The sequence below is a fragment of the Syngnathus floridae genome, chromosome 12 (genome assembly GCF_059516105.1).
Source record: "Syngnathus floridae isolate MCC-2025c chromosome 12, RoL_Sflo_1.0, whole genome shotgun sequence".
In the NCBI taxonomy this organism is placed as follows: Eukaryota; Metazoa; Chordata; class Actinopteri; order Syngnathiformes; family Syngnathidae; genus Syngnathus; species Syngnathus floridae.
Window position 1 is genome coordinate 10,433,329 of NC_142424.1, and position 17,263 is coordinate 10,450,591.

The 17,263-nt window shown below is 40.6% G+C and overlaps 1 protein-coding gene across 1 annotated transcript; it reads left to right on the forward strand.

Annotated features, from left to right (window-relative positions):
- The first annotated feature begins 335 nt into the window (after positions 1-335).
- On the forward strand, positions 336-13,277 carry dcp2 (decapping mRNA 2). Its single transcript, XM_088391308.1, has 11 exons — positions 336-593; positions 2,620-2,771; positions 3,281-3,408; positions 3,524-3,622; positions 3,709-3,861; positions 3,959-4,071; positions 4,375-4,479; positions 4,678-4,777; positions 5,022-5,111; positions 10,924-10,975; positions 12,004-13,277. The coding sequence occupies exons 1-11, from the start codon at positions 526-528 to the stop codon at positions 12,135-12,137; spliced, it is 1,194 nt and encodes a 397-aa protein (XP_088247434.1). The 5' UTR covers positions 336-525; the 3' UTR covers positions 12,138-13,277.
- The last annotated feature ends 3,986 nt before the right edge of the window (positions 13,278-17,263 follow it).

The window sequence follows — 17,263 nt, forward strand, 5'->3', positions numbered from 1 at the left end:
TCTCTAAAGGCAGTATCCCCAAAGTACAAATTGTATTGTGGTCTGAAACAAAATAGTAATCATTCATTGACAAAATAACTAGCATATACATACAAATTAAATAATATTTTTTCAGATTGGGAAAATGTTTTAGTTCTCCAACACGCCTGCGTCCCTCGTGAGTTTTAACTGTTCGGGTGATGAATAAATGAAAGAATGAGTTTATCACTCTCGTAAACTTGATTTCGCTTCACAAACGTCTTACAAACTTGATATATGACGCTATAGCATTTTAACGGGCATCAGAACAAACCAATCATATTCCATGAAATAACTCAACATAGCTCCTGATTGGATGAATAACTTCCTTTTTTCGTAGCTTCGTTGACGCTCGCCTGAGAGGTTCTAAGCCAATATTTACAAGTTTTTATCGACTGTGGAGTCGGTCTTGGGCTCCTTCGGTAATAAGGATGTAAGTGGAGACACGTGGATGTAGTTTGGCCCGCCTATGGCTTTTGTTCGAGTTCGTTTTTCACTAGAGCCTCAATGTTTTCGCCCAACATGGAAACAAAAAGATTAGAGATCCCCTCTGGCATACTGGACGACCTCTGCAGGTAATCGGATGCTTAATGTTGTTTGTTAACCATTTTTATAAACATAATATTTGCGGGTCTACACTATTCCGCTTTCTTTATAGAGCCCCGTTTCCAACATTTTTTGAAGATATGTTGTTTTTATATCGTAAAGTCGAACTTCGGCTTTCTGATCTATATTCAGTGCATTTACTGACGATTTTAGTGCTAGAGTCAGACGCTGCGCTTGACAATAGTGCAAAAATATCGATAGGATTTTATGTATTTATTGGGTCTCTTTTGTGCCAGAAGATGAATACGTCCCTGCCTGCACAGTGTAACGCGATTACTGTTGTAGTAACCTGGATTCATACACAATTGAGGCTCCATATACACAATTGAATGAAATTCTCCAAGAATAACGTCGTCGCTGCTTCTGTAGGTCTTGTTTTCTTTCCGGTGTTGTGCTCGATTTGGTTCCCCCGTGAGATTTTGTTCCCCCTGCCGCGGGAGCGCGCACAGCTTGTTTGGAAAGCGAAAAACCGATGCCGTCCGGCGTCAGCACTATGTTCTTTTCAATAAAAACATGAAGAATTCACGTTTGCGTCAGTCAATTTTAATTTTTATAAAGGATTATTCTCATTTGATGTCTTTAAATTCATCCGCGTTCTGCCATTGAAGCGGGGTGCATTCAAAGACCAGTCGTAAAGACGGAACACTCACTCACTTCACCAAAAAGCAACGATATAATTACGTGAGCTCTTTGCATAAACCTCGATGCAAAGAAACTCCTCCTTTTGGGTACCGTTACATGCTACAAGGAGTATATATTACAAAGGAGACTTTATTCTTAATTGTAATCATCATTCATCCATCCATTTTATTACTCAGGTATTTTCAAAGCAAATTAATATTGTTGCATTTATTAATTTGCTTTAAAATGACAGCGCAATATAATTAAAAGCTGACACTCTAGCAATGTCAAACGTGTTCATTTAAGAAAAAGCCACACACGTTTTGTGATCAAATCTTTCATAACGACAATGATTTGAGTGAATTGATTTGAATGAATAATTGAGAAGACATTTCAGTTCTGAAGGCTCCTTTTGTCCCAAGCAAAGTGAAAGGTGGTGGGATAAAAATTGTAACAGGAACGCTTTATTAAATGTCAAGCCGTGAATATTTGTGCCCCCCTCCCATTTTGAGAACGGTGAGTCCTAGACTCCAGCTGTTTTTTTCTGTCTTCCTGGGGGTCTGCTCAGGTAGTGTGGCAAATTTGAACAGGTTCCCTCATTCCTGGCCCAAGTTACAGGGGGGGAACATATCCTCACGGGTGCCCCGTGAGGATATGTTTCCCCCCCCTTATTTTGAGAACGGTGAGTCCTAGACTCCAACTGTTTTTTTTTCTGTCTTCCTGGGGGTCTGCTCAGGTAGTGTGGCAAATCTGAACAGGTTCCCTCATTCCTAGCCCAAGTTACAAGGGGGGAACATATCCTCAAAATTGACTGACGCAAACGTGAATTCTTCATGTTTTTATTGAAAACAACATAGTGCTGACGCCGGCGGACGCCGTACGGCATCGGTTTTTCGCTTTCCAAACAAGCTGTGCGCGCTCCCGCGGCAGGGGGAACAAAATCTCACGGGGGAACCAAATCGAGCACAACACCTGTAGCATTTGTTTTGCAGAGTGCAGTTCCCCGCCAAGGGTGTTCTCAGAAACTAATGCAATAGAAATCTCACAGCAGCTGGATGAGCCATGGCCATCGTTAAAAAAATAAACTGTACAAATACTAATTATGTTATAACGCAAGATAATGAGTAGCATATACAGTGGAGTGAAAATCATTCATATCCCTTGAACCTTTCCCCCACATTACGTCACATTTCAACCACAAATAATTTTATTTGGTGTTCATATGATAGCCCAACATTGAATGGAAAGAAAATGATACATGACTAACATGAAACTAACAAATAAAAGTAGCTTTAAAAATATGGCATGCAAATTTATTATGTTCCCTTTACTCTAATAACCCTAAATACTCCTCCTCATCCTGTGTTTGTATAGTCGATTCATTCTACACATTCCCAGTGAGGAAAGGGACAACGCTATCCGGGTGTGCTTCCAGATTGAGTTGGCACACTGGTTTTACCTGGACTTCTGCATCCCGAACACTCCAGCCGCTCCTCACTGTGGGATAAGAGACTTTGCCAAAGCTGATATCCTTTCTCCTCAAGTAACATTGCCAGTGGGATTTTCTCCTCACTTCTTAACACATTGCCAGTTTGCCACGCACTCATTCTTGAAATTTATTAAAATGCCATTGTTTGCTAAATAAAACTGTTTTTGTAATGCGAGGTATAACACTCATGACATTACTATAATGACAAATGAACATATTTTATCACTTTAAATCAGTTTACATTGTGCTGCTTATTCATGTGTGGTCTGGGGTTGTGGTCAACCCCAAAAATTCTTGGTCAACTTTCAGTCCAAATTTTTAACCATGCAGTTGGTCACTGGAGCAAAGGAAAAAAAATACTGTTATTCCTAGATTAATTAAATCGACTACAGTGCACTGCATGCTCTTGACCCACACTCTCTGTAACACTTATGGGCCTCATCAACAATTTGATGATGTGCAATGGGATACAGTGAAGTCAAACACGCATTTGTAATATCTGAATGTTGGTTGCAAGAACACAAGTTTTTCTTGACAGCAACAAACTTTTCCAACACTGCCCATTCCTTTTGCCCCATGGAGAAGATGTGCAGAAAGTCCTCGAACAGTGGAAAGAGTACAAGATGGGTGTCCCTACTTATGGCGCAATCATTCTTGATGAGTTATTAGAGAGTGTGAGTTTTATTTGCAGTTACTCATTCAGCAATATTAGAAATTAATATTAATTTCACTTCAGTTGTTTTTGTTGGGCTAATAAATGACTAATAAAAACATTACTTTTCCCCCCAGGTATTGCTTGTTCAGGGCTACCTTGCAAAGTCAGGCTGGGGCTTTCCCAAAGGGAAAGTGAATGAGGATGAAGCGCCTCATGATTGTGCCGTTCGTGAAGTGAGTTGTGAAGCGACCACTGAACAACTGAAGGCAAAAGAAAATGTCTTCATGGCTTACCGTATGTGCTATATGTCTCTCCACAGGTGTTAGAAGAAACAGGCTTTGACATTAAGAATTGTATTGACAAAGATATGTACATAGAGCAGAAAATCACTGACCAGCTTGTGCGGCTCTATATCATACCAGGAGTATCCAAGGATACAAAGTTTTATCCCAAAACGAGAAAAGAAATCAGGGTATGAAATCTTTTATTTTTCAATTTTTTCAATTCAGAATTTCTTTTTTTAAAATGTATGATTATGTAATAATTGATTATCTTGGTTTCTGTTTTAGAATATCGAGTGGTTCCCGATTGAAAAGCTACCATGTCACAGGAACGACATGACCCCAAAGTCTAAACTTGGACTTGCCCCCAATAGGTTTTTCATGGCCATTCCATTCATAAGGTAGTGTATGTGTGGAGAAAAGAGTGGTTGTTACTCTACTGTGCAATTGAATTTGAAGTTGCTGCCTGCAAAGTTATTTTATTTGGATTTTACGTTTGACGTAGTAAGTGTGACATGTTTTTTGAGTGTCTGAAAAAGGTCACAAGGAGGAGTCATGCAGTATCACCTATGACATAATGGCTTTCAATTCTGCAATGTTATTTCAGAGCACTGCGACTTGTAAATTGTCTAGCTACCAGAGAGCTTTTTTTTTTTTTATGTGACGTGAACCAATGATTATTTATTTCTGCTCCCCTGGTGCAGGCCGCTAAAAGACTGGATTAGCAGGCTGAAAGGTGAAACTCCAGATAGTGATGACGACTTTGCAAGCAATGGCACCACTCCGGGCAAAACCTCAGACAATACACGGTAAATGCAGCTCATCAGTCTCAACTGAAACCTTTTTGCAGTTGGTCATTATCTTATATTCGATAAAATGGAATAGATTAATGCTCTACTTTCTTTGCCACCATCAGTAGACTATCAACCCGATGGAATATACTGTACTTCTATCCATACATCAGTATTTTCCAATATTGTGTTATTGACGTTCTCTGTTTGTCTTAGATCCAAATCCCGGCGCATCACTGCTATTGAAGTATTTTCTGGAGATGGGTATACCAAATACAAGCAGCAGAAGGAGCTGAGCCAATATGAGCTGAACCAGGTGTGCAAAGACAAGTGACCTTGACACTACTATTAAAAAAAAAAACTTTCCTAATTAGTGTATTTGATTTGTACACCATTAACAATGACTGCCGTTGACTCCAAATAACATACTATTAACCCTCGGTGAAATTGGGTTGCCGCCCTCACATCAAAGTTCAGTGGCAATCTAATGAGTGGTAGGGCCAAATCATTTGACTTAATTGACTCTGTGTTTGCTTCATAACATTATTCCTTCTGTGTAGAGCCAACACTTAAAAGGCAATGGGAAGAAATCCCAGGAGTCATCTTATCTGAAGAAAGGACTAAATGAAAATGGATTCAGCAGCCAGCAGGTCAAAATATTATCCGTCTGTACAATTTCTTATGAAATGTATTGTTTAACTCTAATTGGATCTTGATTGCACTTTTTATTTGCTAATAACTAGTCAAGCTTCTACATCCGAATTTAATTCATTCCGGGACCTACTTTGTATGTTGAAATAGCCGTATGTTGGATCAAATATTAATATAAACTAGAAAATGCAATTTCTGGAGAAATTGCGTGTGAAGGCGAAGACTTTGAATAACTTCTTGGGGAATGCTGCCGAATGATGTTCAAACGAGTTGAATTACTTGAGAAATGTAGAAAATAGAAGTGTAAAATGAAATTTTGAAGAATTTGTGGTGAATTTCAAATTTTTGGTAAGTGGGAAGTTGTGGAATAGGTAGGAAAATGATGGAAGCTTGGAAGTTGGAACAGGTTGAATTGATTGAAAAATGTAGAAATTAGAGTTGAAAAATAAAATTTTTGAGAATTTGGCGTAAATTTCAAAATTGAAAATTTGGGTAAGTGAAAAGTTGTGGAATAGGTAGGAAAAAGATCAACAGTAAAAGTTGGAACGGGTTGAATTGGTAAAAAAATGTAGAAGTTAGAGCAAATGTTGAATGCCTCATAGAGAATGAACGGGAATTTTTTTTAAAAATTGCGCCAAAAATTTTTGAAATTTGGAACACAACAAAAAAGTCAAAGTCAGCTTTATTGTCAATTTCTCCACATGCCAAAGACACACAAAGAAACCGAAAGTTCGTTCCCCGCTATCCCACGGTGACAAGACATGGCCCGCAATAGACAATCAAGTAAACAACAGCGTGCTGAATAAATAATGAATAAATAACACAACAAATAAATAAGAGGAGCAAAAAGGAGCAAGTGAGCGTCCAGCAGACATTCCAGAAAATAGCGCAACAGTGCCGCACGCTACGCAGAAGGGGGTAGCGAGTTCAGGGTCCTAACAGCCTGGAGAATGAAGCTGTTGGCGAGTCTGGTGGTGCGGGAGCGCAGGCTCCTGTACCTCTTCCCAGAGGGCAGAAGGTCAAACAAAGAGTGAGCTGGGTGACTCACATCACTCACAATCGCGGTTGCCTTGCGGGTGAGATGGGAGGTGTAAATGTCTTTCAGGGAGGGGAGCGAAGCACCAATAATCTTACCAGCCGTATTCACTATGCGCTGCAGGGCCTTCAAGTTCTGTTCAGTGCAGCTACCACCCCAGACAGCGATGCAACTGGTGAGGACGCTCTCAATGGTGCCACGGTAGAATGTAGACAGGACTGCCTGAGGAGCAGATGCACGCCTGAGCTTCCGCAGGAAGTACAAGCGGCGCTGAGCTTTCTTTGCCAGTGACGCGGTGTTTGCGGACCAGGAGAGGTCCTCACTGATGTGCACCCCCAGGAACTTGGTGCAGCTCACCCTCTCCACCACAGCACCGTCGATGATCAGCAGCAGGTGTTTTGTGTGACCCTTCCGGAAGTCAACAACGATTTACTTGGTCTTGTTTACGTTCAGCAGGAGGTTGTTGTCCCTGCACCACGTGGTCAGAAGGTCAACTTGCGACCTGTACCGAGTCTCGTCGCCCTTCGTGATGAGACCCACCAGAGTCGTGTCGTCAGCAAACTTCACCATGTGGTTGTCGCTGTAGGTCGCAGTGCAGTCATGCGTCAGCAGGGTGAAGAGCAGTGGACTGAGCACGCAGCCCTGGTGGGCCCCCGTGCTCAGCGTGATGCTGGCGGAGATTTTGTCGCCAACACGCACCACCTGAGGCCTCTGACAGAGGAAGTTCAGTAGCCAGTTGCAGAGGGAGGTACTGAGGCCCAGCTCGTCGAGTTTGCAGATGAGACGCTGCGGCACAATGGTGTTGAAGGCAGAGCTGAAGTCCACAAACAGCAATCTCACATATAAGTCCTTTCTCTCCAGGTGGGTGAGGGCCGAGTGGAGGGCAGAGCAGATGGCATCCTCAGAGGACCGTTTGGCATGGTACGCAAACTGGAAGGGGTCTAAGGTGGGGGGGGAGAATGGATTTGATGTGCTCCATGACAAGCCGCTCAAAGCACTTCATGATGATGGGCGTCAGTGCCACGGGGCGGTAGTCATTAAAGCAGGACGGTGCAGGTTTCTTCGGCACAGGAACGATGGTGGCAGCCTTGAAACACGAGGGGACGATGGCCTGGTGCAGGGAAACGTTAAAGGTGTCCGTGAAGACACCCGACAGCTCCCCAGCGCAGTCCTTCAGCGCTCGACCCGGGATGTTGTCAGGACCCGCCGCCTTATGGGTGTCAATAGCGGCAAGCGCCCTCCTCACTCCGTCAGCAGAGAGGCTCAGGGGCTGCTCTTGTAGGGGGGGGGGAGTGGTCTTCAGCGGGAAAGTGCTGTTCTGGGCGTCGAAGCGAGCAAAGAAGCGGTTAAGATCGTTCAGCAGACGGACGTCGCCCTCACAGCTCCTCGGCGCGGGCTTATAGTCCGTGATGGTCTGAATGGCCTGCCAAAGGCTCCATGCGTCCTTGCTGTCCTTGCACGAGAATGCCTTTTTTGCTTCTTTGATGCCCCGGGACGGGTCAGCCCTCGCTGTCCTCAAGCCAGCCTCATCCCCCGCTCTGAAAGCCTTGTCCCTGGCCCTCAGCAGTCTGAGGACAGCCCCTGTCAGCCACGGCTTCCAGTTCGCTCGAGTGACGACGGATTTTGAGCGAGTCACATCATCGATGCACTTCGCGATGTAAGAGGAAACAGAGTCAGTATACTCCTCTATGTCCGTCCGATCGTTGTAGGTGGCCGCCTGCTTAAACAAGTCCCAGTCAGTGGTGTCGAAGCAGTCACGAAGTGCATCGGAGGCACCCTCAGGCCACACCCAAACCCGCCTCCAAACCGGCCTGGATGCCTTCACCAATTGTCTGTACTACAGGTTCAAGAGGTTACCTTTGGAGTTGAAAAGTTGAAATGGGTTGAATCGGACAAAAATGTAGGTCACTTCTGGTTTCATTTAGATCACTTCTTGTTGAAATAAGATCACTTCCGGTTTATTTGGGGCACTTCCGGTTTAATTTAGTGCACTTCCGGTTTATTTGGGTCACTTCCGGTTTATTTTGGGTCACTTCCGGTTTACTTCCTGTTAAAATTGGGGCACTTCCGGTTCACTTCCTGGTCATATTGGGTCACTTCCTGTTCAATTTGGGGCCCTTCCTGTTTGTTTTGGGGCACTTCCGGTTCATTTTGGGTCACTTCTGGGTCAATCCAAGATGGCCGCCACACTGTTGAAGTGGGGGTGAAAGTTGGAATGGGTTGAATTGGTTAAAAAATGTAGAAATTAGAAGGGAAAAAACAAATTTTGGAGGATTTGCGTGAATTTAGAATTTGAAATTTTGGAATTAAATTTTGAATATCTTCTTGGGGAATGCTGCCGAATGATGTTGAAACGAGTTGAGTTACTTAAGAAATGTAGAAAATAGAAGTGTAAAACGAAATTTTGGAGAATTTGTGGTGAATTTCAAATTTTTGGTAAATGGGAAGTTGTGGAATAGGTAGGCAAAAGATGAACATTTGAAAGTTGGAACAGGTTGAATCTGTGGAAAAATGTAGAAATTAGAAGGGAAAAACTAAATTTTGGAGAATTTGGCGTGAATTTTAAAATTTGGAATTTTTGGGAAGTCGTGGAATAGGTAGGCAAAAGATGAACAGTTGAGAAAGTTGGAATGGGTTGAATCGATTGAAAAATGTAGAAATTAGAGGAGATAAAATGACATTTTGTGAAATTTTGCGGAAATTTCAAAATTGAAAATTTTGAATTTTTGGTCAGTGGGAAGTTGTGGAATAGGTAGGCAAAAGATGAACTGTTGAAAGTTGGAATGGGTTGAATCGGTGGAAAAATGTAGAAATTAGAAGGGAAAAATGAAATTTAAGAGAATTTTTCAAAGTTGAAATTTTGGAATTTTTGGTAAATGGGAAGTTGTGGGAAAGGTAGGCAAACGATGAACAGTTGGAAGTTGGAATGGGTTGAATTGGTTGAAGAATGTAGAACTTAGAGGTGAAAATTGAAATTTTTTAAATTTTGCGGAAGTTTTAAATGTGAAATTTTTTAATTTGGCAATTTTGGGAATGTCGAGAATCGTCCCAAATGTGCTGAATGATGTGAATTTCAAACTGGAACGATGTAAATGAGAAATTTTGAATGTGCCATTAAGAATGAATGGGGAAAAATTTGTCGTAAATTTGCGAATTTTGCGAAAACCGAAAATTTTCAGAACGAAAAAAATGGAAGCGCTCATCTCGTGAATATTTAGAATACGTCAAAAGTGGAATGGAGTGAATCAGTTGAATTATGTGGAAGTAGAAGGACAAAGTGAGGAGAATAAAAAAGTAGAATAACGTAAGTGTGAAGGCCTTCACACTAATAAATATAAAGACATAAATATAATAAAGACACTAATTTGTTTAATTCGTTCCACAGCCCAAAAAAACCCTAAATTAACTCTTTAATAAATACTGAAGATAATTAATTACACATGGCAATCAAACAAATTATAATTATATGAGAGAGAGATGTAAAAAGAAATAAATTACAAAGAAATAATCAATAAAAAAAAGGGTGTTGTATTGTCACTGTACCTTTAGAGATACATACGTTCTGTAACTTACAGTATGTGAACTACAAACTAACTTAGCTTGTTTTTTTTTTACACTTCATATATTTTTTCTATTTTTCAGTGGTTTTTTTTATCTTTAATCATTAACTTACATAATGTTAATTTAAAACTATCTATCCATCCGTTTTCTATACCGCTCGCCCCCACGGGGATCACGGGCGTGCTGGAGCCTATCCCAGCAGTCATCGGGCAGTAGGCAGGGTACACCCTGAACTGGTTGCCAGCCAATCGCAGGGCACACCGAGACAAACAACCATCCACACTCACACCTCAGGGCAATTTGGAGTGCTCAGTCGGCCTACCAAGTATGTTTTTGGAATGTGGGAGGAAACCGGAGTGCCCGGAGAAAACCCACTCAGGCACGGGGAGAACATGCAAACTCGACACAGGGAGGGCCGGAGGTGGAATTGAACCCGCACCCTCCAAGCTGTGAGGCAGACTTAGCTTTTTTATATATGGGTGTGTGTGTGTGTGTGTGTGTGTGTGTGTGTGTGTGTGCGTGCGTGCGTGCGTGCGTGCGTGCGTGCGTGCGTGCGTGCGTGCGTGCGTGCGTGCGTGCGTGCGTGCGTGCGTGCGTGCGTGTGTGCGCGTGCAATTTTTTTTTTTTACGTTTACATTTTAACTTTCATCTTCACCCTCTTCACTTCCACTCAGTCCAGGCTTTCTTTTCTTTGCCACACTTTGTTCCTCACCATCACTCGACCGCTCTGCAGATATTTTTAAGAAAGACGTTCCATCTCTTCCAGGGTAGGGCTGTGACATTTAGAGATGATGGTGATCCCCTTGGATGGCTTGACAGCTTTGAGAGCTTCCTTCTGCTTCATCGTCGTCGCTTGATCGTCGAAATTGTTGACATGTTCTGGCCATGTTGTTTCGCAGAATCACTGACACACACTCTACGCTCATGTTTTCATATGATTTCTTTTAATTGTAAGGAAATCATCACCACCTTCCTTTTTTCACCACTACTACCATTTGCGTTAGCCTTCTTGGGATATGATAACGTGACGCTGTCGTCATCCCGACATGTCGCCGTCTAGCGGGCTAACCGCGATGACATATGTTGGGAATTACTTCAGATGTTGAGTCAAAACATTTGATCAAATTTCACTTCGTATTTTGAAAAATTCTAATGTTTAAGCAATCGTATGGAGAGGTTTGACTGAAATGTCGTTTCATTTACTATTCATACAGAAGGAAGATAAACGGCTCATTTCCAGAAGACTCCAAGACATATTTGAGAAAGGTATGTTGTGTGGTTGTATGGACATCTTGCCGAGACCATTAGCTAAGATAGTCGTTTTACCAGTGGAGTGCAGCAATGCACTTGATATGCCTAATCTGCCTAAAAGAAGACGACGAAGAAGAGCAAAAACGACGAAGAAGTGACTATAGCTAATGCTCCACAACAGCTAGAATGTTTGCTTGGCTCCAGTCATAATTGCTCCTTTAATTCTATAGCAATTGTGACGCGGATTGAGTTGTTACAATCGTCAGACATGCAGCTACTATGGTGCAAGCCACATGTCATTTTTTAATCAAGGCTTGAACAAAGAGTCCATCGCAGGACCCAACATGGCATGTTCAACATGGCAGAAAAAGCTCTATTGATATATATGCCAATGGTTGTCTGCCTTAAACATGTGTTGTTTCTTTTTTATTAATGACTTTCAGCCCCCCCCAGCCATCATTTGAAAATGTTTTGTGCAGCTTTGCAACTTGTTGCATTGTTAGCATTTGAACTAACAATAGAGGGGGGGGGGGGGGTTCGAGCTCTGTGATCAACATGCGCATTTGTTTGATTTCATCAATTCAATGGGGAAGATTTGCAGACTAGTTCATAGACGATTGAAAAGAACATCAGGTATGATTTCATGTGCACGGACTCCAAACATTCTCTTAAGATGTGTCAACTGACTTTCCAACATGCTTTCAGTTTGTAACCTTCGTAAGTGCCCAATCAAACGAGTGAACAAAGTATTGATTTGTGTACAGCACAAAAGCGCGTGCGTGTGTGCGCGCACGCATGCATTCTCTTAAGATGTGTCAACTGACTTTCCAACATGCTTTCAGTTTGTAACCTTCGTAAGTGCCCAATCGAACAAGTGAACAAATTACTATTCATTTGTGTACAGTACAAAAGCGCGTGCGTGCGCGTGCATGCGTGCGCGTGCATGCGTGTCGGGAGTTGGCATGCAATGAAGCTTCCTCGGGTGTGAGTCTGTCTTCTATGTAGTACTGGTGTGTACTGTAGCTGAATGTCTCTCTTTACAGGTGGGATTTCATACAGTTCTTTTAATGGTCAACAGACTGCCCATCAAAAAGACTTGGAGCACCTTCTGTCATCCAAAACATTCCTCAGTTTTAAATTTGACAAAGATGCCATCATGAGATGTTTTGACTTCTGAAGGTTGTTAAGAAATGTACACCTGATATTTGTTTCATGTCAGTTTTACATGACAACACAGTGTAAAGACAGTTTTCATCTAGCAACCTTCCACAGTGTGGACTTCTGACATTTGTTTGACGTTTGAGTACATTGGTGTGGATGATCTGCCAAGTAATTATTGTTCAGCTATTTGTATTTTACTCATTTCTAAAAACCAATTTCATATATATGCCTCTAATCTAGTTGCAGTTTTCTTTTGAATCCTGAAGGAAAAAAAGGTGTTTAAATTGATTACTATCAAATAACTAAAATTTTATTTAAAAAAAAAATATATATATATATATATATATATATATATATATATGGAATGTGATGTATTATTTTTGTGAAACAATGTGCACTTGGTCTTATTTTGAAAGTTGTATCGAATCATGTATAGAAGTGTGTGGTTACCATTATTGAAATGAATTAACAATAAAAATGTTCTTATGAACACAAGATTTTTAGTCACAGTCAAGTAACGGTAAATGATCCTAGGTCAGTCACCCAATCTTTAACTTACCTGGTATGTTTCCTGATTTCCAAGACAAGTTACATTGTTTTATTTTAAATTTCATAGCCACGTGACATTTTACACTATTTGTTGATACTCTGCCACCCAAAAATATTTTTAGTAAAAGATATTTTTAATAATTGTAACCACTAAGCACCACATTTTATAATTTGACTGAAATGTACTCTTTAGTGTGTACTCGTTTGAAAGGAAATGTATGACTAGTCTTTGCTGCCAACCAATGGATACCAATTTGTTAGACTTCTTCTGTCACAGTTTGTGTTGGATTAAAGAAGAAAAAGATTGCCACAATGAACCCCAAGGATCGTTAGGTTTAACTTTCTAAAATAATGCCTCTTGTATTTAAGACACATTAATTTCATTGCTTTTGCGCTAAAACTAAGTCGTCATGTTTTTGTGTTATTTTCCAAAAGATCTGTTGTACATTCACATGAAATGACTGTATTTGAATGTGAAATATAGGGTCTGTTTGAAAGTTTGATACCGTGTTCATTGTACAAATGTTAACTACGGTGGATTTTGAGTGATTTGACTGACCTGACTTCACAAATGTAAAATATTATAAATAAAATAAGTTTTCCTATACTTTAGTTTTGGGTTTTTTATTTTTAAATTGTACTTTATAATGGCCAGAGCTGTCGGTCTGATGAACTCACACGACTCATAGAGACTCAGAGACATCACTGTGCAATAACATCCTGCTCTCGCCACTTAAATGTTGTTAGTTAGCTGAATGTTGTCAGTCACTTAAATGTTGTACAGAGGCTGAGATCAACCGGAGTCAAATTCCCTGTTTGGCATGCACAAACTTGGTCAATAAAGCTGATTCTGATAAAGGACTGTGACTGAGCAGACATATTTGATCACCTTATAGGCCTATTTTTTTTTTATTTCTGTAAAAATGACATGTTGGACAATGAGAAGTCCTGTGAGGTGGGCAGATTTAGTCAGAAGACATTGGCAACCCATGCAGGCAGATGAAGGCAGCTCGGAGGTCCTCGGGGGTCCTCATCAGAAAACAGCCCTAGGTGAATCTTGTTGGAGCGGACATAAGCTTGCGTCATATGCAGAAGTGTGGGTGTGGTCGCGCGCAGATAGCTGCAGGCAAGTGTCTGTTTTAGGCCCGAGAGAGCTGGGAAACCCCAATATAATTTGGTCATTTAATAATTTTATGATTAATAATCTTAGAGATATATGGAGAGAAAATAACTCAGAAATAAGAGAATTCTCATGGTTTAAACTGAATGTAAATCCAGAATTGATTACTGGTTGGGCACTGACAATATTTTTAATTTTGTTTTATTTTAATTCAATGTTTTACCAGGTAGGTCAATTGAGAACATTTTCTCATTTACCATGACGACCTGGAGGCAAGGTGTGTGAAGTGTCTTGCCCAAGAACACAACGACATGTGACTGCGACAGAGCTAGGGTTGAACCGTCAACCCTCCGGTTAGTCGACTCGCTCTACTGCCTGAGCCACGGTCGCCACAAATGTATAATATATAATATCTCAAACTACAAAAGTTTCAATTTCCAAAGCACTTATCAGATCACTGGCTTATTATGTTAGCTTTAGAACCTGCTATCAAGAAAATATATCCGAGAGGCTATTTGAAAATTAATGCCAAATTGTTAGAAAATGAAGAGTACTGTAACAAGATAAAAAATGTGATTACTGAAATAGAACATGATAACACAATTATTGGTCCTATTAATAAAAGGGAATTTCTAAAATTCAGGATTAAAGAAACAAGTATACAGTTCAGTAAGATTTTAACACTTAAAAACAAAAAAGAAAAAAACTATTGCAAGATTTACATTCTGTTTGTAGCAAGATTAATTTAACTTCAGAAGATAAAGTTAGAATTATGGCAGTACAAAGTAACTGTGACCATTTCTATCTGAATAAGCCACAGTGAGCTTTTGTGAGATCGAGGGAAAAGTGGATCGATTCCGGTGAAAAGATTTTTTCAATTTAGAAAAAAAGCCGGCAATGCATTTTTTTTTTTTTTTTATCACTGGTTTTCTGGTGCATGGCAAGAAACTCCGGCCCTCCCTGTGTCGAGCTTGCATGTTCTCCCCGTGCCTGCGTGGGCACTTCGGTTTCCTCCCACATCCCAAAAACATGCTTGGTAGGTCGATTGAACACTCCAAATTGCCCTGAGGTGTGAGTGTGGATGGTTGTTTGTCTCGGTGTGCCCTACGATTGGCTGGCATCCAGTTCAGTGTCCCCCGCCTACTGCCGGATGACTGCTGGGATAGGCTCCAGCATGCCCGCGACCCCTGTGGGGACAAGCAGTATAGAAAATGGATGGATGGAGGTCTGTGATTCAAAACCTAAAATCGAGGAACTGGATGCAAGTCTCGGAAAAATGTCGTTAAACAAATCTCCAGGATCAGATGGGCTCACCGTAAACATTTACAAACACTTTTGGGATAACTTGAGGAAATTTTATTTGAAGCTTTACATGATGTATTGATAGAAAATAATTAGTGACAACAATGAAGAAAGGGGTAATTACTTTGATTACAAAGCCTGGAAAAGATAAGAGACTGTTCGCTAATTTGAGGCCCATCACATTGTTGAATACAGACTACAATTTTTTTTCCCGGATCAATTGCGAACAGACTCAAAGAGGGAATAACAGATATCATTAGTGAGACACAGTCAGGCTTTATAAAAGGAAGAGTTATTCATTATTCAGGCTTATTTTGGATTTAATAGACTACGGCAATTTCGTGGAAGAGGATGGCTTTATTCTCTTCCTAGATTTTTACAAAGCCTTTGACTCTGTTGAAAATGCTTTTATTTGAGAAACACCTAATTATTTTTATTATTTTAGATTTTGAGATTTGGAAATCATTCATAAAAATGGTTTGTTGAAAACTAATTTGTTGAAACAATTCCTAAAAAATCCACAATCAATATGGTTTCTCATAGTCAATCTTGTCTTTAAAAGAATACGTTGAATCAAATTCCTTTTAAAATGTGATTATGATCCACAAAAGCTTCCTTTAAAACGATCAGACTTTCATCAACAAGTTCTTTATTAGACTTATTTTCAAACATAATTTTACTCCTCAAAACACACCAATTTGGAACAATAGGTATATTTTGATTCATAGAAAATCTGTTTTTATTTTTGAATGGTTCTCTAGAGGAGTGTGGGCTATATCTGACTTTATGGATGACCAGGGAGGAATTTTTCAACATGCTGATTTTTGTGATGAATTTAAAATTTCTTGTACCCAAAATAAGTATAAACAAATTCCCATTATCCCTGATAAACATCGTTAAACAAGATTAAATTTATTCAAAAATAGCTCCAACTCTAAGGCTACTTTTTGTCAATGGCATTGATTTTTGTGATTACAAATGTAACAACAAGTTTATTCGAGGCTGTTTTTAAGAAAACTGTTTTTCAGGTTCTTTGAAACGTGGTTCAATTTTGAAAGACTTTAGCTGAGGAGGTATAAAGTGATTAGATGCAAGTGTTGGAAATTTCTGGTCCCAGCAAAATCAAAGGAACTTCAATTTGAAATGATCAATGATATTTACCCAACCAAAACACTTTTGAAGACGAAATTTAAAATGGATGTAGGGAACTGTGTTTTTTTGAAAGTGAAATTGAAGATTTAGACCAGTGGTTCCCAAAGTGGGCGGTACCGCCCCCCTGGGGGCGGTGGAAAGATCTGGGGGGGCGGTGAGGACGAAGGGGGCGGTAGGGGGGCGGTAGGGGGGCGGCAGTCCGAAGTCGAAGTCAGAAGTTGAAGGGGGCGATAGGTGGGCGGCAGTCCGAAGTCTATGTCGTCACTACATAGACAGCATAGACTACAAAAGCAAAAACTCAGGTTTGTAATTTCAAGCTTGTAATGTTCAGAATTTTATCTTATAATAAAAACCGCATTCTGGCGGTCAACATCATCTTGGACATGATGCTAACCTAATTAAAGTCAAATCAGCTATCTCCACCTTCCTGGCCAAGTTACAGTTATTCAAACGAAACATAGCTCGCCATACACTCTACCAGTTCCCAAGCCTCTCTGAATTGGATAAGGAAAAAGGCATACCAGACGATGACCTTCAAGTGTATTGTACACACCTGGATGAACTGCACAGCGACATGTCTGAGAGATTTGAGGACATTTTATTGCTTGAAATACCAGACTGGTTGATCAGTCCATTCCTAAATGTCGACGTGAAGAAACTGGAGTGGCAGAGGAAGAACTGATTTCAATTCAAAATGACATTGAGCTAAGGCCAAAGTTCAAAAAGTCATATCAAGATTTTTGGTTACAAAAAGAAATCTCTGACTGCTCTCAAGTGCTGTGGAACAAGGTCAAGATGTACTTTATTGCCTTCCCAACATCATATTTAGTAGAACGGGGCTTCAGTGCAGTCACCTTGCTTCTTTCCAAGCAAAGAAATCGACTGAAAATTACTGACCGCGGGGATCTACGACTTCTTCTTAGCGAGTTCCAGCCTGATGTTGAGAAGCTTATGTCCCTGCACCAAGCACATCCATCCCATTAATATTAAGTGTGAGACAATGAAGGTTACTGGTGGAA